At 42.9% G+C, this 26,928-nt stretch overlaps 1 protein-coding gene and 1 pseudogene across 1 annotated transcript in view; both read right to left on the bottom strand.

Moving 5' to 3' along the window:
• The window catches only part of LOC139230592 (probable G-protein coupled receptor 139), a 40,214-nt gene extending 23,537 nt beyond the window's left edge, over positions 1-16,677 (bottom strand). Inside the window, exon 1 of the mRNA XM_070862415.1 lies at positions 16,497-16,677. Coding sequence (XP_070718516.1) covers positions 16,497-16,677 — 181 coding nt within the window. The remainder of the gene's footprint in view (positions 1-16,496) is intronic.
• LOC139230222 (zinc-binding protein A33-like) overlaps positions 1-26,928 on the bottom strand; it is an 853,736-nt pseudogene that overhangs the window by 264,322 nt on the left and 562,486 nt on the right.

Here is a 26,928-nt window from a genome sequence, read left to right as displayed (position 1 = left end):
ATTATCTTTCCACCTAGGAGAAAAGGATTCTTTATTTAATGTTTTTACTAACACTTGATCTCCAGGCCTGAAAGGGTGCATATTTCCTTCCGACGGGGGCACCTGTGTCTGCTTTATTTGTTCGTGCAGACTCCTCGCTTTTTCACACATGGCTTGAGCATACTTTAGTGATTTTTCATCATTCCAAATTAATGCTATTTTTTCAGCCACCAGTGGTGGTTTTACGCTGGTAGGCATTGGTCTTCCCAACAAGGCTTCATGTGGTGTCAAACCAGTGTTTCGGTTTTTTTGGTTTCTAATTGTATACAGTACCAATGGTAAGGCATCTGGCCACTTTAGTCCTGTCTCCTGACATACCTTGGTGAGGGTAGATTTTATTATCCCATTTACTCTCTCTACCATTCCCGAGGACTGTGGTTGATATGGTATATGTAACTTCCACTGGAAACCTAATGCTTCCGCAAGATTTTGCACTATTTTTCCTGTGAAGTGTGTTCTCCTGTCACTGTTGATTCCCATAGGTATCCCATATCTTGGTACTATTTCTTTAAATAGAATTTTTACTACTGTTCAGGCATCGTCTCTCCTAGTGGCGTATGCTTCTACCCACCTTGTGAACATATCTACCATGACTAATAGGTACTTAAGACCTGATACTGGAGGCATGTGGACAAAATCAATTTTCAAAGGGCATATTTGGTTGGGGTAGATGATCATATTCAGCAGGTGTTTTACCTCTGTTATTTTGTTGACAAATTTGGCATGTTCTAGCAACTTTTTCAATTACTACTGTTATTCCTGGTGCATACCACTGTGCATTAATAGCATGTATCATCCCTCCTTTGCCCATGTGAGCCTGACCGTGTGCTAGGCGAGACAGGGGCAAAAATAGAGACCTAGGGCAAACAGTTCGCCCATCAGGGTGACACCAAATGTTGTTTTTGAGAAAACCACCTTGGTGTTCCCAAGTCCTTCTTTCTTGTACAGTAACTTGTTGTTGGACTGTTTTAAGTTGTTGGATGTCTAGTATATGTGGAGGGGAGACTGCGACTGCCTGAAGGCAATCGACTTGCACCGAAGCGGCCCGTTTGGCTGCTTCTTCAGCCCTCCTATTTCCTACTGATACCTCATCCTCACCGGTTGTGTGAGCTGCACATTTGATAACGGCTACCTTACTTGGCAACTGAATGGCGTCTAATAGAGTAAGCACCAGTTGAGAGTGCTTAATATGCTTTCCACCAGAGGTGATAAAGCCTCTGTTTTTCCACAGTTGTCCAAAATCATGGACCACACCGAATGCATATCTAGAATCAGTATAGATATTAGCAGTTTGATCTTTAGCTATTATACAAGCTCTAGTGAGGGCAAACAATTTAGCAGCCTGAGCTGAGGTTCGGGGAGGCAAGACAAATGCTTCAACAGTTTCGTGGGGATTTACAATAGCATCGCCTGCCAAAAGAAAATCATCCGACGGCCTATGTGATGATCCATCCGTATAGAGAATAAGATCTGGATTGTCCATGGGCTCTGTGAGCAAATCTGGTCTTGGTAAGATGGTTATTTCCACCGTTAACAGACAATCATGCTGATCTGGATCCTCTACTTCTTTAGTAGGAAGAAAGGTGGCTGGGTTTACTACCGGTGCGCGCCGAAAGGTATAGTTAGGGTGTGACAGCAGTAATACTTCATAACCTGTTCTTCGAGACGCTGTAAAGTGTTGTGTGGCAGCTGAATTCAAAAGTAACAACATAGCATGGGCTGTAATGACAGTACATGGATAGTCCAAAACAATAGGTACCGACTTCTCCACCATCACCGCAGTAGCAGCTACAGCACGTAGACATGCTGGCATTCCCCTTACTACTGGAGGCAACAAAACCGAATAATAAGCCACTGGTCTATTTCCCCCACCATGTTCTTGGGTTAGTACTGCTGTTGCAAATCCTTCTTTCTCATTCACATACATCTGAAAAGGTTTTCCATAATTCGGAAGTCCCAACGCATTAGTGATGGCTTTCTTTAACTGTTTAAATGCCTCCTCTCTCTCTGGGGTCCACTTCACCTTGGGTGGGGCATCATTTAGGGCAGCTGATCTTAGGACCGCATCCCATTCTCGATAATCAGGGATCCATTGTCTACAGTACCCAACCATCCCCAAAAATGACAAGATATCCTTCTTTGTCTTCGGTGTGGTGGCACTTTGTATTGTCTGAATTCTTTCTGGTCCTAGCTGCCTCTGCCCTTGAGATATGTGAAAACCCAGGTACTGGACTTGAGTCTGACAAAATTGTAACTTTTGTAACGACACTCGGTGCCCTCTTTCACATAGGTGCTGTAACAGTTTCAGGGAATCTTGCATGCACCTGTATCCATGGCTAGAAGCCACAAGCAAATCGTCCGCATACTGCAACAGCACAGACTGGTCCGATAATGAACAGTCTTCGAGGTCTCTTTTTACTGCTGCTGCATATACTGCGGGGCTTTCGGTGTATCCTTGGGGCAACCTGGTCCATGTGTACTGCTGTTTCTTGTAGGTGAAAGCAAACAGATACTGACTCTCTTGATTTAATGGGATGGAGAAAAAGGCTGAACACAGATCTACCACAGTAAAGACAATTGCTGTTGGTGGGATAGCAGATAGTATAATGTTGGTGTCCGGTACCACAGGGGTGATAGGGACTACTATCTTATTAATAGCTCTCAGATCTTGCACAAATCTGCACTCATTCGGCCTATTAACCTTTGGTATGGGCAATATCGGAGTGTTACACGGGCTCTGTGTCTTTTCTAGAACTCCTTGTTCCAACAATGCAGAAATGACTGGCTCTATCCCATCTTCTGCCTCTGGAGGCAGTCTGAACTGCCTAATGCTTGGTAACACGGCGTTCTTTATCAATTGTACCCGATGGGGTACTGCAGAATGTACTTGCCCAACATGATTCTTATGTTTTGCCCAAAGTTCAGAAGATACTTGATTCAATGCCATTGGAAGCTTAGGGCTTGGCTGTCCAGGGGATTGCTGTTTTTCAAAAGTGGAGGCATGACTTTTACTTTTCCACTGGAGAATCCCCCTGGTGCGGGTGATAAATTCTATCTGAACATTCTGCAATTCTATTACTGCCCAAGGTTGATAGCCTTGTTGCTGTTTTTCCTTTTCTATTTCTACAATCATCGGACCCATATCTTTGGGTTTCGCTGGCGGTTTTACAGCCAATGTCAGATGGGGTGTCGAGTTCTCTTCTCTAAACCGCTGCTGCTGTAAGGGTGTCAAATCCATGGCTACCCCCAATCCTTCTGGTCCAAATTAAATGCGGGCGTAGCTTCTACTATTTCTTCTCTATTTAAAAAGGATTGTACCAAACACTGGTAAGTTTCAGCTTTTTGTCGAGTGTACCAAGCTGTACAGTGAAGCTGAACTGCCTCAAAGCTTGTCAAAATTATATACATCAATTCTTCAGTATTAGAGTCAATTTTAGCTTTTAGATTTTGTATAACTTCATGTATCAAGGGGGAATAGAAGTAGCCATTCAATTGCCAACAATAGAGGGTAGCCTTTTCTTTGTTATCTTCCCTTTTCTCCCCTTCAATCCCATTAAAGAACTGATGGATTTTATTTGGGGGGAGCTCCATGAACATCCCTTCCTTTGTGCAATAAATTGTGGCTCCTAGTTTGCACAAAGTCTGTCTTCCTAATAAAGGGAGAGGTGTTGTTTTAGAGACTATCAAAGTCTCATTATTCACTTGTTGTCTTTATAGGTGAACAGTCCCTCCCTATCCATATTGGCCAGTACTGTAATTGTCGCTTTCCAACCTTTTCCTTGCCAGTCCAAAACCTTTATCTTGTCTGTTCTGGCTTGTTGTGGCAACATATAATTTAACAAGGTTTGCACTGCCAAAGGTTCATTTTGATCCATAGGTATTCCTGCATGTTTGTCCCAACTATTTTTCCATCTGCCTGCAAAATCTATCATTGATTATTCTGCTTTCTGCAAGCAGCGGGTGACTTCCCCTATATCCCCATGCTTTTTAGCCCCTTGCAGAATTGCGTTCTTTCCTCGGTTTTTCAGCCAATGGGTTAATGACTCATTGCTGTCATTCAGCAAGTCATCATTAATTCTCCAGTCTCCATTTTCCCCTGGTGGGATGGGGAACATATCTTTTACTCCCTGCCAGGAAGATCCATTGGCCGCTTGCAATAATAGTTTAACATCTCCTGGGAGCGGATTGTAAATTGTACACGTTTGCTCAAGCCAGTTGTGAAATGCTACCGGTTTCTTTACCAGATTTGGGGCGGCTGAGATCATATCTCTGGCTTCTCCAGGGGACCAAGGTTTCAGAACTGCCGTAGTTCCTATCATTACCCTAGGATTTTGGTGGACGGTAGAGTCGGCTGCTTCTTTTGCCGTTTGTCGCCTTGTTTGGTGAGGACCTCTTTTCCCTGTGTCCTGGTTTGCTACCCCTCCCTCTACTGTTTCGGCTTCCCCTGATCCTGATGCTCCCGGATCTCCTCCACCGGCTCCTCCATTAGATGGCTGATCCGGAGGGGCTGCTAGTTCCCTCGGAACTTGATTTCTATGGGCAGCGATTATTTCTATAATTTCCTGCCAACTATCTTGTTTTTGGGGTTCTATGCGGGGATAGAGTCCTACTGCTGGTGCTGAGGGGATAGGAAGGCCCGGAGGACTGTAAGAGGGAGGTTTTTCATTTTCTCTTCTTTCCTTTTCTTCTGATTTAATCTTAGGGGGTTGGTGCCTCTTAGCAACCTCTGTCCATTTTTTAAAAGTTTTCCATCAAAGATAACTTAAAACTTCCTCCATATGGCCAATCCCCATCAGACCAACCGTACAAATCGCTGCTAAACATTACCGCATATCTGTCATTTCCTGTTTCCTTAATTACAGTGTCCGCCGGCGAGCCGGGTGGCACAATGGGATCTCCTACCTTCTCTCGTTGCTTTACTACCTTACGGATTCTTTTCTCGGTCTTAGGATGTACTTTCATTCTTTCAGTCAAGAGATCGTCTTTCTTTCCTTTTCTAGGAGCTGGGTGCGAGCGCCCTGCTCGACATGAGCCATTTCCCATTCTTCCGGGTGCAACGTCTCGCGATCTTTTCTGAAATGAGAGTTAGGACAATCCTACAAAATATACAGTAATTTACAAAGTGCTCACCGGTGTTCTCTTTTCCGCTCAGCTCGGGGTCTCCTTTTGCCTTTTTGTTATTTTAGCTTCTTTGCGGTAGCTACCTTAAATGCCTCACCCCCCAGGGGATCTCGGCGGCTCGTCCCCCTTTTAGCTGGGACGGCCTAGGCACGTTCCCCCTTTCAGCTAGGAAGGTCCTTAAAATTCCTCTTTTCTCTTTAAAAGTTAAATTTAGTTCTTTTGGATCTCGTTTTTTAGAGATCCTGTCTGACTACGCCAGAATCTGTCGAGGAAATTTCTAAGTTAAATTAACTCAGGCGGAGGCTTTCAGAGTCGCGCTTCGAGAGAATTTTATTTTACAAACGAGATATCTCGGAGAGCTTGCTCAGTCCGCACCGAGGCAAATACTCTGAGTTTTACAAGCAAACCCGCTCTATCTTTATACAGTCAGAACAGGAACTTTATCGAAAACACACCACACATGAACATTAATCATACATTCTGTGAGTTCAAAGGACATTTCGGGAGGCACACTTTATCTGTCCTTGCATAGTTTCTTCCTATCCGTATCCTGATAAGCAGGGTATCTGGAAACTCATACACATACCAGATAGTCATGTATTTACAACATTCTTTGTTTCAAGGCAGAGAAGTGTGGGTGTTTTTTCTAGCTCCACTAATTCTACAAAATCAGCAAAAAGTGAACTTAACCCTTTCCTTTAAAATAGGACATAGATCGTTTTCTTCCACAGGGAGAAAATAGAATATGAGAATAAACTAGCAAGAAATATACAAACCGATTTTAACAGCTTCTAAAAGTATGTAAAAATGAAGAGAATACTTAGAGGCAGGGACAGGAAACAACATAATAGGGAATAATGTTGGCAGGGATGTTAAACACATGTTTGTATCTATCTTAACAGTAGAAGATACAAAAGCATACCAGAGATAGTGAGGAACCAAGGGTCTAATGTGAGTGAGGAACTTAAAGTGATTAATATTAGTGAAGAAAAAGTACTGGAGAAATTAATGGGACTGAGCTCAAAAATGGCTTGGACCTGGTGGCCTACATTATAGAGTGCTAAAAGAGGTGGCTGAAGTGGATGCATTGTCCCATTACCATCAGTTGGTGAGAGGCGGGAGCAGCGTCGGAGCGGCCTATAAAAGGCCCAGCGGGAGCTCGAGAGTCAGCGGCAGTTGGTGAGAGGCGGGAGCAGCGTCGGAGCGGCCTATAAAAGGCGTACCGGTGCAGCTACAGGGGGAGAGAAAGCAAAAAAGAAGTAGAAAGGAATCAAAAGGTGACGTCACAGCCAATGGGGTAAGTGATTGGCTGGTGATTGGTGAGTAGCTTTTCTTTTTATTTTCTTTTTCTTTTTATATCAGTAAGTAAACGGTAACATTGTTATTACCAATTTAAGGGTATCTAAGGGTTAAGGCATGGCAGGAGAGCTCGGTCACGTGATATGCTCCTCCTGTGCCATGTGGGAACTCAGGGACGCTTCCGGTGTCCCTGACGACTACGTGTGTAAGAAGTGTATCTGCCTCCATCTCCTGATGGACCGCGTTGTGGAATTAGAGCTGAGGGTGGATTCACTCTGGAGCATCCACGATGCTGAGAATGACATAAGTTGCATGTGTAGTGAGTTGATCTTACCGCATGAGAAGGATCCACAGCCAGCTAGGAAATGGAAGACCAGCAGGAAGAGTAGTACAAAGAAGGTAGTGCAGGGGTCCCATCTGGTCATCCCCCTGCAAAACAGATACACTGTTTTGAGTGCTGTTGAGGGAGATGACTCATTAGGGGAGAGCAACAGCAGCCAAGTTCATGGCACCATGGCTGGCTCTGTTGTACAGGAGGGCATAAAAAAGAGTGGGAGAGCGTTAGTGATAGGGGATTCAATCATAAGGGGAATAGATAGGCGTTTCTGCGGCCGCAATCGAGACTCCAGGATGGTATGTTGCCTCCCTGGTGCAAGGGTCAAGGATGTCTCTGAGCGAGTGCAGGACATTCTGAAAAGGGAGGGAGAACAGCCAGTTGTCGTGGTGCACATTGGTAACAACGACATAGGTAAAAAAAGGGATAAGGTCCTACGAGACGAATTTAAGGAGCTAGGAGTTAAATTAAAAAGTAGAACCTCAAAAGTAGTAATCTCGGGATTGCTACCAGTGCCACGTGCAAGTCAGAGTAGGAATCGCAGGATAGCACAGATGAATACGTGGCTTGAGCAGTGGTGCAGCAGGGAGGGATTCAAATTCGTGGGACATTGGAACAGGTTCTGGGGGAGGTGGGACCAGTACAAACCGGACGGTCTGCACTTGGGCAGGAACGGAACTAATGTCCTCGGGGGAGTGTTTGCTAGTGCTGTTGGTGAGGAGTTAAACTAATATGGCAGGGGGATGGGAACCAATACAGGGAGACAGAGGGAAACAAAAAGGAGACAAAAACAAAAGACAGAAAAGAGATGAGTAAAAGTGGAGGGCAGAGAAACCAAAGGCAAGTAACAAAAAGGGCCACTGAATATAAAAGGGCTGCAGGAGGGGTAAAAACTAAAAATCATGGTTTAAAAACTAGGATGAAAACACTCTAACTAATTGCACGCAGCATTAGAAATAACGTAAATGAGTTGACGGCGCAAATCATTACAAATGGGTATGATTTGGTGGCCATTACAGAGACATGGTTGCAAGGTGGCCAGGACTGGGAATTAAACGGACAGGGGTATCTGATGATTCGGAAAGATAGGCAGGAAGGGAAGGGAGGCAGGGTAGCTCTGTTAATAAGGGATGATATCAGGGCAGTTGTGAGGGATGATATTGGCTCCAATGAACAAATTGTTGAATCATTGTGGGTGGAGATTAGAGATAGTAAGGGGAAAAAGTCACTGGTCGGCGTAGTTTATAGGCCCCCAAATAATAACTTCAAGGTGGGGCGGGCAATAATCAAGGGAATAATGGAGGCACATGAAAAAGGAACGGCAGTAGTTATGGGGGATTTTAACCGACATATCGATTGGTCAAATCAAATCGCAGGGGGTAGCCTGGAGGAGGAATTCATAGAATGCATACGGGATTGTTTCTTAGAACAGTATGTAACAGAGCCTACAAGGGAGCAAGCCATTTTGGATCTGGTCCTGTGTAACGAGACAGGAAAAATAAACGATCTCCTCGTCAAAGATCCTCTCGGAATGAGTGATCACAATATGGTTGAATTTGTAATACAGATTGAGGATGAGGAAGTTGTGTCAGAAACGAGCGTACTATGCTTAAACAAAGGGGACTACAGTGGGATGAGGGAAGAGTTGGCTAAAGTAGACTGGAAACAAGGACTAAACCGTGGCACAATTGAGGAACAGTGGAGGACTTTTAAGGAGCTCTTTCATAATGCGCAACAAAAATATATTCCAGTGAAAAAGAAGGGCGGCAAGAGAAGAGATAACCAGCCGTGGATAACCAAGGAAATAAAGGAAAGTTTCAAATCAAAGACCAATGCGTATAAGATGGCCAAGGTTAGTGGGAAACTAGAGGATTGGGAAGATTTTAAGCAACAGCAAAGAATGACTAAAAAAGCAATAAAGAAAGGGAAGATAGATTACGAAGGTAAACTTGCGCAAAACATAAAAACAGATAGTAAAAGCTTTTACAGATATATAAAATGGAAAAGAGTGACTAAAGTAAATGTTGGTCCCTTAGACGATGAAAAGGGGGATTTAATAATGGGAAATATGGAAATAGCTGAGACCTTAAACAATTATTTTGCTTCGGTCTTCACAGTGGAAGACACAAAAACCATGCCAAAAATTGCTGGTCAGAGGAATGTGGGAAGGGAGGACCTTGAGATGATCACTATCACTAGGGAGGTAGTGCTGGACAGACTAATGGGACTGAAGGTAGACAAGTCCCCTGGTCCTGATGAAATGCATCCCAGGGTATTAAAAGAGATGGCGGAAGTTATAGCAGATGCATTTGTTATAATTTACCAAAATTCTCTGGACTCTGGGGAGGTACCAGCGGATTGGAGAGCAGCTAATGTAACGCCTCTGTTTATAAAAGGGGGCAGGCAAAAGGCAGGTAACTATAGGCCGGTTAGTTTAACATCTGTAGTGGGAAAAATGCTTGAAACTATCATGAAGGAAGAAATAGCGGGACATCTGGATAGGAATAGTGCAATCAAGCAGACACAGCATGGATTCATGAAAAGAAAGTCATGTTTAACTAACTTACTGGAATTCTTTGAGGATATAACGAGCATGGTGGATAGAGGTGTACCGATGGATGTGGTGTATTTAGATTTCCAAAAGGCATTCGATAAGGTGCCACACAAAAGGTTACTGCAGAAGATAAAGGTACGCGGAGTCAGAGGAAATGTATTAGCATGGATAGAGAATTGGCTGGCGAACCAGAAAGCAGAGAGTCGGGATAAATGGGTCCTTTTCCGGTTGGAAATCAGTGGTTAGCGGTGTGCCACAGGGATCAGTGCTGGGACCACAACTGTTTACAATATACATAGATGACCTAGAAGAGGGGACAGAGTGTAGTGCAACAAAATTTGCAGATGACACTAAGATTAGTGGGAAAGCGGGTTGTGTAGAGGACTCAGAGAGGCTGCAAGGAGATTTGGATAGGTTAAGCGAATGGGCTAAGGTTTGGCAGATGGAATACAATGTCGGAAAGTGTGAGGTCATCCACCTTGGGAAAAAAAACAGTAAAAGGGAATATTATTTGAATGGGGAGAAATTACAACATGCCGTGGTGCAGAGGGACCTGGGGGTCCTTGTGCATGAATCCCAAAAGGTTAGTTTGCAGGTGCAGCAGGTAATCAGGAAGGCAAATGGAATGTTGGCCTTCATTGCGAGAGGGATGGAGTACAAAAGCAGGGAGGTGTTGCTGCAACTGTATCAGGTATTGGTAAGGCTTCATCTGGAGTACTGCGTGCAGTTTTGGTCACCTTACTTAAGGAAGGATATACTAGCTTTGGAAGGGGTACAGAGACGATTCACTAGGCTGATTCGAGAAATGAGGGGGCTACCTTATGATGATAGATTGAGTAGACTGGGTCTTTACTCCTTGGAGTTCAGAAGGATGAGGGGTGATCTTATAGAAACATTTAAAATCATGAAAGGGATAGACAAGATAGAGGCAGAGAGGTTGTTTCCATTGGTGGGGGAGACTGGAACTAGGGGGCACAGCCTCAAAATACGGAGGAGCCAATTTAAAACCGAGTTGAGAAAGAATTTCTTCTCCCAGAGGGTTGTGAATCTGTGGAATTCTCTGCCCAAGGAAGCAGTTGAGGCTGGCTCATTGAATGTTTTCAAGTCAAAGATAGATAGATTTTTAAGCAATAAGGGAATTAAGGGTTACGGGGAGAGGGCGGGTAAGTGGAGCTGAGTCCACGACCAGATCAGCTATGATCTTATTGAATGGCAGAGCAGGCTCGAGGAGCTAGATGGCCTACTCCTGTTCCTAATTCTTATGTTCTTATGTTCTTATCACCTTTTGCCTTGCAGCTTGATTCATTTAATCATTCCTGCCTTCCTCCCTTTCACAGATCTTCTCTTTTGTTCTTTCCTCCCATCCCAATCGCCCTGCCTTTGTACTTGTTACACCTATACTATTTCTAACTCTTCCAGTTCTATCAAAAGGTCATGGACTTGAAGCTTCAACTCTGTTTTGCTCTCTACGGGCATTGCTGAGTGTTTGCAGCATTTCCTGTTTTTATTTCACATTTGCAGCATTTTGTGTTTGTATTCATGAATGCATTGGTTGTGATCTTTCAGGATTCCCTAGTTTCTGGAACGGTCCGAATGGATTGGAAGTTAGCAAATGTAACATTGTTATTCAATAAAGGAGGGAGAAAGAAAACAGGGATTTATGAAAGGGAAATCAAGTTTGACAAATCTTTTGAGCTTTTTGAGGATGTAACTAGCAGGATAGATAAACGAGAACCAATGGATGTAGTGTATTTAGATTTTGATATGGCATTCTATAAGGTGCCACACGAAAGGGTGTTCCTGAAGATACGGACTAATTAGCATATATAGTGGATTGGTTAAATGACAGAAAACAGAAAGTAGGAATAAACAGGTCATTTTCCGGTTGACAGACTGTTACTGGTGGATTGCCGCAAGGATCAGTGCTGGAGCCTCAGCTATTTACAATCGATATGAATGACTTGGATGAAGACACCATATGTAATGTATCCAAGTCTGCTGATGATACAAAGCTAGGTGGGACAGAAAGCTGTGAGGAGAACACAAATAATTTTCAAAAAGATATAGACAGACTAAGAGATATAGACAGATCTAGAAAGCAAATCTGTAAGACAGATGAAACAGGGCTTAGTGTGCAGTAAGCAAGGAGGTCTTTGTTATGTCTTGAGTAAAGAGTCAGACTCGATGTTGCAAGCTCCCAGTAAGGTGTGACCACAGTCCTTTATTACAGATCTCAGAGTGCCTCTCCAGCCTGTGAGGCCTCCTTATATACAGGTGCTCCCAAGGGATTGTGGGCTTCCTTGGGACTCCAGGGGATAAACCCTCTGGTGTTTAGACATGGTATTTACAGGTTTACATACATAACAGTCTTCCTGTGCTGAATGGTATATACTTTAATGCAAGGAGTACAGCGAAAAGACGGATGAGCTAAGAGCACAGGTAGACACTTGGGAGTATGACATTATAGCCATTACAAAAACATGGCTGAAAGAGTGGCAGGTTTGGCAGATCAATATTCCTGGCTACAGGATTTTTAGACAAGATAGGGAGGGGGGTAAAAAGGGGAGAGGGGTTGCGGTAGAAACTATTACAGCGGTGAGGAGGGATGATATATTAGAGGGATCATCAAATGAGGCCATATGGGTCAAATTGAAAAATAAAAAAGGTGCTATCACACTGCTGGACATGTGATATAGACCCCCCAAACAGTGGGAGGGAGATAGAGGATCAAATATGTAGGCAAATTGCTGTGAAGTCTAAAAACCATGGAGATCGGAATGCTCAGGTAGTAATCGTAGGGGATTTTAACTATCCAAATATTGATTGGGACAAATTTAGTGTGAAGGGTATCGAGGGTGTGGAATTCTTGAGATGTATTCAAGAGAATTTTTTTAGTCAGTATGTAGTACGCCCAACACGAGAGGGGGCAGTCTTGGATTTAGTTTTGGGGAATGAAGCTGGGCAGGTTGAAGGGGTATTAGTGGGGGAGCACTTGGGTGCCAGTGACCATAATTCAGTCAGATTCAAGTTGGTTATGGATAATGACAAGAATAGGCCTGGAAAAAAAATTCCGAATTGCGGAAAAGCTAATTTTGCTAAGTTAAGGAATGATTTGGCCATAGTGGACTGGAAACAGCTACTTGTGGGTAAATCAGTGTCGGAACAGTGGGAGGCATTCAAGGAGGAGATCCGGACTGCTCAGGCCAAATATGTGCCCTTAAAGAAAAAGGCTGGGAAAAATAATTCTAGAGCCCCTTGGATGTCTAGGAACTTACAGGGGAGGATTAAGAAAAAAAGGGACGCTTATGTCATATATCAACAGCTAAATACTTTAGAATTTTTAGAGGAATATAGAAAGTTGAGGCAAAATTAAAAAGGATATTAGGACTGCTAAGAGCATGAGAAATTCTTGGTCAGTAAAATTAAAGAAAACCCTAAGATGTTCCATGAATATATTAAGAATAAGAAGGTAACTAAAGAAAGAGTAGGACGTATTAGAGATCATGAGGGTAATCTTTGTGTGGAGGCGGAAGATGTTGGTAGGATCCTTAACGAATACTTTGCATCTGTTTTCACAAAGGAAAGAGGTAATGCAGATACTGTTATAGAGGAGGAGTGTGATATTCTGGATGAAATAAATATAGTGAGAGAGGAAGTATTGAGGGGGTTAGCCGCTTTGAAAGTAGATAAGTCCCCAGGCCCGGATTAAATGCATCCCAGGTTGTTGAGCGAAGTAAAAGAGGAAATAGCAGAGGCCATCAATTTCCAGTCCTCTTTGGATATGGGCATGGTGCCGGAGGATTGGAGGACTGCTAATGTAGTACTTTTGTTTAAGAAGAGAAAAAGGGATAGGCCGAGTAATTACAGGCCTGTCAGCCTAACCTCAATGGTGGGAAAACTATTGGAAAGAATCCTGAAAGACAGGATAAATCTGCATTTGGATAGGCAAGGATTAATTAGGGACAGTCAGCACGGATATGTTAAGGGAAGATCGAGTTTGACTAACCTGATTGAATTTTTTGAGGAGGTAACCAAAAGGGTCGATGAGGATAGTGCGTACGATGTAGTATATATGGACTTTAGCAAGGCTTTTGATCAGGGCCGGCATGGTAGACTGGTCATGAAGGTTAAAGCCCATGGGATCCAGGGCAAAGTGGCAAGTTGGATCCAAAATTGGCTCGGAGGTAGGAAGCAATGGGTAATGATTGATGGATGTTTTTGTGACTGGAAGCATGTTTCCAGTGGGGTACCGTAGGGCTCAGTATTGGGTCCCTTGCTTTTTGTGGTGTATATCAATGATTTAGATTTGAATATATGGAGTATGATTACGAAGTTTGCAGACGACACTAAAATTGGCTGTGTGGTTGACAATGAAAAGGAAAGTCATGGGTTGCTGGGGGATATCAATCTACTGGTCAGGTGGACAGAGCAGTGGCAAATGGAATTTAATTCAGAGAAGTGTGAGGCGATGCATTTTGGAAAGGCTAATAAGGAAAGGGTATACACATTAAGCGGTAGGCCACTTAATAGTGTAGATGAACAAAGGGACCTTGGACTGCTTGTCCACGATCCCTGAAAGTAGCAGGCCAGGTGGATAAGGTGGTTAAGAAGACATACGGAATGCTTGCCTTTATTGGCCGAGGCATAGAATATAAGAGCAGGAAGGTTCTGCTTAAATTGTACAATACTTTGGTTAGGCCACAGCTGGAGTACTGCGTGCAGTTCTAGTCGCCATATTATAGGAAGGAGGTGATTGCACTAGAGAGGGTGCAGAGAAGATTTTCTAGGATGCTGCCTGGAATGAAGAATCTTAGTTATGAGGACAGATTGGGTAGGCTGGGTTTGTTCTCATTGGAACAGAGGAGGTTGAGAGGAGACCTCATTGAGGTGTACAAAATATTGAGGGGCCTGGACATAGTGGATAGTAAGGGTCTATTGCTATTGGTGGAGGGGTCTATTACAAGGGGACATAGTTTTAAGGTGGTTGGTGGAAGATTTAGAGGGGATTTGAGGGGGGCTTCTTTACACAGAGGGTTGTGGGCATCTGGAATTCGCTGCCTGGAAGCGTGGTGGATGCAGAAACCCTCACCACTTTTAAGAGATGGTTGGATGGGCACTTGAAGGCCGTAACCTGCAGGGTTATGGATCTAGAGCTGGTAATTGGGATTAGCATGGATGACCTTTTGTCGGACGGCGCAGCTATAATGGTAAGTACTGCAGGCAATCGAATACAGCCAGGCTGATCTCCTTGACTAGTTTCGATCACCTGGATGGGTCGGAGAGGAATTTTCCCAGATTTCTTTCTCCCTAAATTGACCTGGGTTTTTATCTGGTTTTTGCCTCTCCCAGGTGATCACATGGCTCCGGAGTGTAGATTTTTCAGTATAAGGGGTGTTGCAGTTGTATGAGGCGGACTGGTTCGGCTGGGTGCTCTTTGCCTTTCCGTCATTGTTCATAGATTTATATGGGCTGCTGATCAAGGGCCGTGCGGCTCTTTGTTGGCAGGCGCGGACACAATGGGCCGAAATGGCCTCCTTCTGCGCTGTAAATTTCTATGTTTCTAAGTGAGAGGCCAATAAGTGCCAGATGGAGTACCGTGTGGGGAAATGTGGGGTTATTTACTGTGGTAGGATGAATAGAAAACCACAATATTTTTCAAATGGTGAGAAACTATTAAATGTTTGTGTTCAGAGGATTTGGCTGTCCTTGAACACGAAGCATAGAAATTTAACATGCAGGCGCAACAAGCAATTATGGAGGAAAATGGTATTTTATTCCAAGGGAGTTGGAGTTCAAGTGAAGATTTGCTGCAATTTTACAGTGCTTTGGTGAGACCACACCCAGAGCACTGTGCACAGTTTTCGTCTCCGTATCTAAGGAAGGATCTAGTTGAGGGGATGCAACAAAAGTTCACTAGATTGATTCCTGGGATGAAAGGGCTGTCCTATTAGGCGAGGTTGTGTAGAATGGGGCTATATGCATCGTGGGAAAACAGTATACAAGTGGTACACTTTCCAAAACTGGAGATGAACAGAGAGAACTCGGTGTCCATATGAAAAAAGTCCTGAGAAGTGACACAAGTTGATAAGTTGGTTAAAAAGCAGAAGGTTCACTAGCTTTATTTCAAGGGGGGATGGGGTCATGAGCCACGTCAGCAGCGGATAGCAAGTTTTGCCCAGTGTCCAGCCTTTGACTTGCCATGGTGGGTCAAAACCATCTGGCACAGAGGACTGTCGCAGAATGAAGGAATCATGACTACTCCCAGGATAACGGACATTTATCTGCATGAAGCGAGGCCTACGGTCGCATACCAACTGCACACTGAAGGAGCGGAATCCCGCTCTGTTCAACAAAAGGGCCAAGTTCACATGAGGTGCATGCAAGGCACTGTGCGTGCAGTCAATGGCGCCCTGCACCAGGGAGAATGCTGTAATCAGTGCAAATCCCCGTGCTCTTTCCATCTACAGTAAACTCTCATTTACCCGGATTGTTTGGGGATTCGGCAACTCCGGGTAAACGAATTTTCCGATAGGGCGAGTTTACATTTTAAAGTTAATCTTTGAAGATGATAGAACCACCCACGAAATATTTTATATCTCATATCGTATAGATCTTGATTCGCTCTTTCCGATGAGCTATTCAGATTGAAAATCGATTCATAACTTTTCAAAATATAAAACAAATAGTTGACAAGTGCTAAATTTATAAGATCGAATAAATAAAATTAAGATTTAGTTCGTTATTTGAACGTGAACGTAATAAAATAAATGAAAATTGATTCATCACTTTTCGAAATTAAAAATAAATGTCTAATACATGAAACAAAATATTTTATTCATGTTGTATTTTATTCTGTTAAATTTGCTTATTCTGCCATTGCTGCTTCTTCAATTGCTACTTCTGCCAATGTTTCTTCGTCTGCAGATGCTCCTTTTTCTGCATTGACATTTGAGATTGATTTTTAAAATAGCGATCTTGTATCTGCTTGTTTCAATGAATTCATTTTCTTCTGAATTAAAATGTTGTGGATGATATGAATTTGCAGAACCTTGTGAGAAGTACAATGAGAATTCTCCTAACAATAAACAACATATTTCACTGCTTTTTCAGCACGTGTCCAAGTCTTTTTTTGTTTTTCTTCAATTTCACTGTCTGAATCGCTCATCTCTTCGTCAGATTTGTCTTTATTGGTGACTATGGCGATAAGTTCCTCGTCAGTATAAGTTTGTGTTACATCTGTTTCGATGTCAACATCTATCCATTTAGCAATGTCATCTTCTGCTAAGGATTTAAGTGCGTTTGTTTCATGTGCACTGCTGACAATCTCCATGATTTCTTTTACAGCCTGTTTTTTATTAGCCCGAACATGAAAACCTCCAAATTCGCCCGTCACATCCAGCTGGTGAATGCTGTGGTGATGCTTAAAACGTGTGAGCCAGCCTTATCAAAAAATGCACTCTTCAGTTAAATTCATTTTCATCTTGAAGTCCTTGGCCTTTGCTGTAATCATTGGCCCTGAAATTGCCACATCTTCAGACCGTTTCAAAGAAAACCATTTGTAAAGCACTTGGTCTAGTTTGTCGAGCTTATGATTTTGCAAATTCTTGTGGGTCATCACCTTCGCGGAAGATTCAGAAGCAGCGGTGAAACTTTCTAAATCTTTCTTTTGCTTCTTGATATCATAAATTGTTGATGATTCAACTTCATAATCGTCCATCAAAGTATGCACACTACTGCCAGCTTCAGACTTCTTTATAATTTCGATTTTCTGCTGAATGTTCAATACTTTTCATTTCCTAATGCTGCATTTGCTTTTAGTGCTATCAGAAGGCATTTTAAATTGTTTGATTTCAGGGTGTTTTGAACAAATACACTCGACAGACTGATGCGTTGCAATGAACTGCTTTCAATGTGTGTGACAGTTGAAAAGTGAGCAAGAAGTCCACGTCTGCATCAATTTATGTGTAATTGAGCAACCTGTCCACATTTGCGATAGTTGAAGTGAGCGAGATAGTCACGTGTGTGAATCTCGCAATATTTTAAATTCCATTACGGCAGGTTTTCCGTTATATTCGTATCCGGGTTAATGAGAGTTTACTGTACTTGGCTCTGACAAGAGGGAATTAAATTAATCTGTCTGTTTTTGTATAGAGAACCTCACCGACATCATTTATGCAGCAGTGAACTGCAAACTGCGAGAGTTGTTTATATCAACAGCGGCGGTCTGAAAGGAGCAAAATGCATAAATGTTCAGAATCACAGTCACATTGTCATCACATTGACAGCCACAGGCGATGCGGTCCTTGTCCTGCAAATTCCGTTACAAAGATGCCTGCCAGAACTGCACCACGCATCTCAGATGGTATTTTTATAAAAATTAGTGGAGTGCCTAAAAAACGGTGCTGCAGAGCGGAATGTCTCCCCTATTGTAGGCTGCTTCAGAGAGCTCAGCAATATTGGTCAATCTAAAGTCTGCAGATGAATGGATTTCCTGGTGAACAACACTCCAAATATTAGTTTCTTAATGGCAGGTGTTAATGAAGTCCAGAGTGTTATTGAATGTTGCCCCACATGTTCCTTCCCGCAATGCTAGAGTTTGCACGATGCACAAAGTTATCGATCTGTTAACTTGTCTCAGTAGAATAATTCAGGTTCTGCGGGCATAACAGACAACAAACTGCTCACCGATGCTCAGTTGTGATTCCGTCAGGACCATTCGGTTCCAGACCTCATTACAGCTTTCGTCTAAACATGGACAATAGACTGAATTACAGAGGTGAGGTGCCCACTCCCCATAACCCTTTACTCCCTTATTGCTCAAAAATCTGTCTATCTCCACCTTAAATATATTCACTGACCCAGCCTCCACAGCTCTCTGGGGCAGAGAATTACATAGATTTGCAACACTCAGAGAAAAAATTTCTCCTTATCTCAGTTTTAAATGGATGGCCCCTTATTCTGAGACTATGTCCCCTAGTTTTAGTTTCCCCTATGAGTGGAAGTATCCTCTTTGCATCCACCTTGTCGAGCCCTCTTATTATCTTAAGTTTCAATAATATCACATCTCAATTCTTTCTGAACTCCAATCTGTATAGGCCCAACCTACTCAACCTATTCTCATAAGTCAACCCCTTCATCTCCAGAATCAACCTAGTGAACCTTCTCTGAACAGCCTCCAATGCAAGTATATCCTTCCTTAAATACGGGGACCAAAACTGTACACAGTACTCCAGTGTGGCCTCCCCAATACCCTGTACAGTTGTAGCAGGACTTCTCTGCTTTTATACTCGATCCCCCTTGTAATAAAGGCCAACATTCCAATTGCCTTCCTGATTACTTGCTGTACCTGCACACCAATTTTTTGTGTTTCATGCACAAGGACCCCCAAGTACTGCAGCACTTTACAATGTTTCTCCATTTAAATTATAATTTGCTTTTCTATTTTTTATGCCAGAGTGGAAAACCGAACATTTCCCCACATTATACTCCATCTGCCAAATTTTTGCTCTCTCACTTAGCCAATCTATTTCCCTTTGCAGATTGTTTGTATCATCCTCACAATTTGCTTTCGCACCCATCTTTGTATCATCAGCAAACTTCTCCATATTACTTGCTTTCACCATTGATCAATTTGTGGCCATTTGTTGTCAGAAATTCAGAACAAAATATTGCACCAAAAAAAACTGCGGCTGTGGTGTTAGCAGTGGTGTGTTCCTGGAGTCTTTTAAGCAGTGTTCCAATTTACTTTATATATGAAGCTCGGGAAATAATTGACAATGTACCACGGTGCTGCTATGTAAAATCAAGCTTCTATATCTCACCCGTATGGGTAGCATTTTTGTGGTTGGAAACCATTTTAACCCCATTTGCATCTTTTGTGTTGGTCGTGCTGCTCAATGCCCTGACCATCAGACACATTGTACTGGCCAATAGAGTGAGCAGGGGACTTGGAGCAAACAACAAGATTCAGAATCACACTGATACTGAGACAGAGAAGCAAAGGAAATCGATGATTTTACTACTCACCATATCTGGTAGTTTCATAGTTTTATGGTTGGTAACATTCATATATATATATTATATGTGTACAATTCACAGGTACTCAATTTTTAGAAGCGAACTCTCATGACACCTTCAGCATTATTGAACAAGTATGCACTTAGCAATTTGAGTTGCTGCACAAATACCTTTTTTTATGCAGTGAGCTAGAGGAAATTCAGAGATGAGCTGAAGAATGTGATTAAGCATCTCCTGGCTCCAATAACGGGTTTATTTAATCAATGGCTTCACTGAATGAAAATACAACAGGAATGATTTTAACATTAGGAATTAATACCAGAGGAGCGATATGGAATTGAACATCCATCATGTGTCCGGCCTGATATTATCTTCTATTAAATTAAATGGAACGGGAAATGCGTAAGTGGATATAAGAGGCGGCTAATTGGATAGATTATACCACTGCCCGAAGTTAAAATTACCCTCAGTTACATCTCTCTGACTGCAAACGAATCACTTCAATAGAAATGACATGTCCACACAGGAATCTCCCGTCGATTTGCTCACACTCACTGGAATTATATCGAGCCGAGTTTCTGGTGTCTGCGCTCGCCAGACTGATTTTCTGGTCAATTAAAACGAACGAATGAGGCAGAGGGTTGCTGAAAGTACTCAAACTGCAAACCCCGGCCATGCTATTTTAGAATTACAGAGTGACTATGCTCTGTAAGTTGTAATTGAGTCGTGTCAGGTCTACTGATTGAAGGTAATTGAATAAATGTTTTAATTACATAATATCTTGGTCCTTTGCTGCTGCTTAGGCAAATAATTTACTGATTCTGTCCCTTTTTAGTTGGAAATGGAATAGAAACATAGAAAATAGGTGCAGGAGTAGGCCATTTGGCCCTTTGAGACTGCACCACCATTCAATAAGATCATGGCTGATCATTCACCTCAGTACCCCTTTCCTGCTTTCTCTCCATAATCACTTGATCCCTTTAGCCATAAGGACCATATCTAACTCCAGCCGTAAGGGCCATATCTAACTCCCTCTTCAATATATCCAATGAACTGGCATCAACAACTCTCTGTGGTAGGGAATTCCACAAGTTAACAACTCTCTGAGTGATGAAGTTTCTCCTCATTGCAGTCCTAAATGGCTTACACCTTATCCTTAGACTATGTCCCCTGGTTTTGGACTTCCACAACATCGGGAACATTCTTCTTGCATCTAACCTGTCCAGTCCTGTCAGAATTTTATGTTTCTATGAAATCCCCTCTCATCCTTCTAAACTCCAGTGAATACAGGCCCAGTCGATCCAATCTCTCCTCATATGCCAGTCCTGCCATCCCGAGAATCAGTCTGGTGAACCTTCGTTGCACTCCCTCAATAGCAAGAATGTCCTTCCTCAGATTAGGTGACTAAAACTGAACATAATATTCCAAGTGAGGCCTCACTAAGGCCCTGTACAACTGCAGTAAAACCTCCCTGCTCCTATACTCAAATCCCCTAACTATGAAGGCCAACATACCATTTGCCGCCTTCACTGCCTGCTGTACCTGCATGCCAACTTTCAATGACTGATGTACCATGACACCCAGGTCTCATTGCACCTCCCCTTTTCCTAATCTGCTGTCATTCAGATAATATTCTGCCCTCGTGTTTTTACCACCGAAGTGGATAACCTCACATTTATCCACATTATACTGCATCTGCCATTCGTTTGCCCACTCACCTAACCTGTCCAAATCACCCTTCAGCCTTTTAGTATTCTCCTCACAGCTCACACCACCACCCAGCTTAGTGTCATCTGCAACTTGGAGATATTACATTCTGAAAAGGAACTGTTTATTCCGACTCTCTGCTTCCTGTCTGCCAACCAATTCTCTATCCACGTCAATACATTACCCCCAATACCATGTGCTTTAATTTTGCACACCAATCTCTTGTGTGGGACCTTGTCAAAAGCCTTTTGAAAGTACAGATACACCACATCCACCAGTTCTCCCTTGTCCACTCTACTAGTTATATCCTCAAAAAATTCTAGAAGATTTGTCAAGCAGGATTTCTCTTTCATAAATCCATGCTGACTTGGACCGATCCCGTCACTGCTTTCCAAATGTGCTGCTATTTCATGTTTAATAATTGATTCCAACATTTTCCCCACTACTGATGCCAGGCTAACCGGTCTATAATTACCCGCCTTCTCTCTCCCTCCTTTTTTAAAAAGTGGTGTTACATTAGCTACCCTCCAGTCCATAGGAACTGATCCAGAGTTGATAGACTATCGGAAAATGATCACCAATGCATCCACTATTTCTAGGGCTACTTCCTTAAGTACTCTGGCTTGCAGACTATCGGGCCCCGGGGATTTATTGGCCTTCAATCCCATCAATTTCCCTAACACAATTTCCGCCGAATAAGGATTTCCTTCAGTTCCTCCTTCTCACTAGACCCTTGGTCCTTTAGTATTTCAGGAAGGTTATTTGTGTGTTGCTTCGTGAAGACAGAACCAAAGCATTTGTTTAATTGGTCCGCCATTTCTTTGTTCCCCATTATAAATCTGTTGTCTTACTTCTCATTAAATTTTATTGAGTTTCGATCTTAATTCACCCATATAAAAGCAAAATACTGCCGATGCTGGAATCTAAAATTTAAAAAAAATGCTGGAAATCTTAGCAGGTCAGGCAGCATCTGTGGAGAAAGAAACAGAGTTAATGTTTCAGGGCTGTGACCCTTGGTTAGAACTCTGATGACGAAGGGTCATTGACCTGAAACGTTAGCTCTGTTTCTCTCTACAGATGCTGCCTGACCTGGTGAGATTTCCAGCATTTGCTGTTTTAATTCACCCATACCTGTATATGGCCTGTAGCACAGATTAAAGTGATTGAGAGGAGATAAAGGGTGAAGGATTGTGTCTGCCACTTGGCGATAATGTGGGAGTGGCGTGCGATGAGTGGGGGTGGGAGTTGTGACCTTGTGCTCTATTGGAAGAGAGGAATCCATACGATTACCATTGGTGCCAGTCTCGAATATCCCGGAGCTGGTGTGGGAGTCCTGCGGCTCACCTGCAGACCTATGAGCTTAGATTCTGCCCAGTGGAGGGAGAGTTCTGACATTTCGTAATGATTTTTGATTTAGAAGACTGAGAGTAAGGATCCAGGATTAACTGGCAGCAGTATAGCTGTAGGTGTGCTGAGGTGTTCCAATTGGCTAGTAGAGCTAAAGTTACTGTGTACCTGCAAATTGTACCAGATTTCAGAAAAGCAAACTTCTCCAAAATGGCAGATGACTTGCAACAGATAAATTGGCTAACACTCCTCGGTGGTGATTATAATTGGAAAGTTTTTAAGACTGAGATTAAAAATGTGAAAACAAGCACGTACCCAAAATCAAAAGATGGTAATGTAGTGAGAAAATGTCAAGGTGGCTGACTGGGTAAAAAGACAAATAAGATGTAAACAGAAATGTTTCTATAAATTAAAGAAATTTAACACTCAAATAAATAGGGCTGAATACAAAGAACAACTGAGCAAAACAAAGGCTGCTATTAGATCAGCAAAAAGGCAGATGGAAAAATGATTATAGTTAACTGGCAGTAATGGGAAGAGCTTTTTTAGTTGTGTAAAGAGTCAGAGAACTATCAAAGACTGTATTGGGCCACTGAAGGATGTTCAGGACAGGTGACAAAGCATTCACTAGGTATGGTGGAAATATTAAATGAGTACTTTGCATCAGTCCTCAACCTTGAAGATGATGCTCGAATATTAGAATTTAATAATACTAGTTTTATCTGTAATAATATAAATAAGCATATTGTTTTAGAAAGAATCAAGAATAGATAGAGCAGCAGAGTCGGATGATATCCACCCGAGGGTCCTGCGGGAGATGGGACATGTGCTGAGCGAGCCCCTGGCCTGTGCTCACTGCACTCTGGAATGGTTCCTACAGATTGGAAGGAGGCTAATGTAGTCCCCATTTTTTTAAAAAGATGACAAGGCAGACCCAGGTAAATAAAGGCCCATTGCTTTAACATCAGCAATAGGTAAGATGCTTGAAAGAATCATAAGGGATGCAATATATGAATACGTGGATAGGAGGGACATATCAGGGACACCTAACATGGCTTCATAAAAAAAGAGGTCATGTCTCACCAATCTAAGTGTATGTTTTGAAAAAGTTACAAAGTTGGTGGATGAGTGAAGCCCAGTGGACATTGTCCACTTAGATTTCCAAAAAGCCGTTGACAAGGTACCGCACAAGAGACGTCTCTATAGGATCAGAACCTCTGGTAATAGTGGAAACATATTGAGCTGTGTTCAGAACTGGCTGGCAGGACACAGGCAAAGAGTAGTTATAGATGGATTTGGATTTGTTTGGTGTCTTGCAGGGATCAGTGTTGGGACAGTTGCTTTTTGCTATTTTTATTAATGACATGGATTCAGGGGGTGGCAGCATAATTTGAAAATCTGCAGATGATACCAAGATTTGTGTGAGTGATGGAACTGTAGAAGAGGCTCATCTGATTCAGGCAGATCTTACTGTGTTGGGCTCAAGACTGGGGTATGATGTATAACTTAGATAAGTGCAGTGTTACGCATGTGGGCAGGGAAAATGCTCAACATTCATACACCCTCCAGGGAAAGGTATTAAAGATGCTGGAGATAGAAAGGCTGGCTAACAGAAAGCAGAGAGTCGGGATAAATGGGTCCTTTTTGGGTTGGAAATCGGTGGTTAGTGGTGTGCCACAGGGATCGGTGCTGGGACCACAACTGTTTACAATATACAGAGATGACCTGAAAGAGGGGACAGAGTGTAGTGTAACAAAATTTGCAGATGACACAAAGATTAGTGGGAAAGCGGGTTGTGTAGAGGACACAGAGAGGCTGCAAAGAGATTTAGATAGGTTAAGCGAATGGGCTGAGGTTTGGCAAATGGAATACAGTGTCGGAAAATGTGAGGTCATCCACCTTGGGGGAAAAAAACAGTAAAAGGGAATATTATTTCAATGGTGCGAAGTTACAACATACTGCGGTGCAGAGGGACCTGGGAGTCCTTGTGCATGAATCCTAAAAAGTTAGTTTGCAGATGCAGCAGGTAATCAGGAAGGCGAATGGAATGTTGGCCTTCATTGCGAGAGGGATGGAGTACAGAAGCAGGGAGGTCCTGCTGCAACTGTACAGGGTATTGGTGAGGCCGCACCTGGAGTACTGCGTGCAGTTTTGGTCACCTTACTTAAGAAAGGATATACTAGCTTTGGAGGGGGTACAGAGATGATTCACTAGGCTGATTCTGGAGATGACCTTATGATGATAGATTGAGTAGACTGGGTCTTTACTCGTTGGAGTTCAGAAGGATGAGGGGTGATCTTATAGAAACATTTCAAATAATGAAAGGGATAAACAAGATAGAGGCAGAGAGGTTGTTTCCACTCGTCGGGGAGACCAGAACTCGGGGCACAGCCTCAAAATACGGGGGAGACAATTTAAAACAGAGTTGAGAAGGAATTTCTTCTCCCAGAGGGCTGTGAATCTGTGGAATTCCCTGCCCAAGGAAGCAGTTGAGGCTAGTTCATTAAATGTATTCAAATCACAGATAGATAGATTTTTAACCAATAAGGGAATTAAGGGTTATGGGGAGCGGGCGGGTAAGTGGAGCTGAGTCCATGGCCAGATGAGCCATGATCTTATTGAATGGTGGAGCAGGCTCGAGGGGCTAGATGGCCTACTCCTGTTCCTAATTCTTATGTTCTTATGTTCTAGAAAGAGATTTGGGCATTCTAGTGCGTACATCCTTAAAGGTGCACGTGCAATGCTCTGCAGCGATAGCGAGAGCAAATAGCGTGTTGGGGTATATCCATAAGACAATTGAGTATAAGATGAGGCGTACTGTCTTGTTCTTGTACAAGACCGTAGTCAGGCCACATTTGGAATACAGTTTTGGTCTCCTCACACCGTGCATGATATTGACACTCTGGAAAGGGGGCAGAAGAGGGCCACTAATATAATTCCAAGTCTAAACCATCTTAGTTATCATGTTAGGTTAAAAGAGTTGGGACTCCTTACCTTAGAGCAGCATAGACTTAGAGGGGATATGATTGCAACATAGAAACATAGAAAATAGGTACAGGAGCAGGCCATTCAGCCCTTTGAGTCTGCACCACCATTCAATATGATCATGGCTGATCATGCAACTTCAGTACCCCATTCCTGCTTTCTCTCCATACCCCTTGATCCCTTTAGCCGTAAGGGCCACATCTAACTCCCTCCTTTAGAATATATCTAACGAACTGGCATCAACAACTTTCCGTGGTAGAGAATTCCACAGCTTCACAATTCTCTGAGTGAAGAAGTTTCTGTGACTGTGACCCCTGGTTCAGGAGTTCCCCAACATCGGGAACATTCTTCCTGCATCTAACCTGTCCAATCCCGTCAGAATTTTATATGTTTCTATGAGATCCCCTCTCATTCGTCTAAATTGCAGTGAATATAAGCCGAGTCGATCCAGTCTTTCCTCATATGTCAGTCCTGCCATCCTGGAAATCAGTCTGGTGAACCTTCGCTGCACTCCCTCAATAGAATGTCCTTCCTCAGATTAGGAGACCAAAACTGAACACAATATTCAAGGTGTGGCCTCACAAAGGCCCTGTACAACTGCAGTAAGACCGCTCTGCTCCTACACTCAAATCCTCTCGCTATGAAGGCCAAAATGCCATTTGCCTTCTTCACTGCCTGCTGTATCTGCATGCCAACTTTCAATGACTGATGTATCATGACACCCAGATCTCGTTGCACCTCCCCTTTTCCTAATCTGTCACCATTCAGATAATATTCTGCCTTCCTGTCTTTGCAACCAAAGTGGATAACCTCACATTATCTACATTATACTGCATCTCATGCATTTGCCCACTCACCTAACTTGTCCATGTCACCCTGCAGCCTCTTAGCATCCTCCTCAAGCTCACACAGCCACCCAGCTTAGTGTCACCTGCAAATTTGGAGATATTACGTTCAAATCCTTCGTCCAAATCATTAATGTATATTGTAAATAGCTGGGGTCCCAGCACTGAACCTTGCGGTACCTTATTAGTCACTGCCTGTCATTCTGAAAAGGACCCATTTATTCCTACACTTTGCTTCCTGTCTGCCAACCAGTTCTCTATCCACATCAATACATTACCCCCAATACCATGTGCTTTAATTTTGCACACTAATCTCTTGTGTGGGACCTTGTCAAAAGCCTTTTGAAAGTTCAAATACAACACATCCACTGGTTCTCGCTTGTCCACACTACTAGTTACATCCTCAAAAAATTCTAGAATATTTGGCAAGCATGATTTCCCTTTCATAAATCCATGCTGACTCGGACCGATCCTCTCACTGCTTTCCAAATGCGCTGCTATTACATCTTTAATAATTGATTCCAACATTTTCCCCACTACCGATGTCAGGCTAACAGTCTATAATTCCCTGTTTTCTGTCTTCCTCCTTTTTTAAAAAGTGGTGTTACATTAGCTACCCTCCAATCCATAGGAACTGAACCAGAATCTATAGAATGTTGGAAAATATCTACCAATGCATC

Source organism: Pristiophorus japonicus, chromosome 19 (genome assembly GCF_044704955.1).
Source record: "Pristiophorus japonicus isolate sPriJap1 chromosome 19, sPriJap1.hap1, whole genome shotgun sequence".
NCBI lineage: Eukaryota > Metazoa > Chordata > Chondrichthyes > Pristiophoridae > Pristiophorus > Pristiophorus japonicus.
Note: the sequence above shows the minus strand (reverse complement) of the source record. Positions and strands in the feature narration are given on the sequence as shown.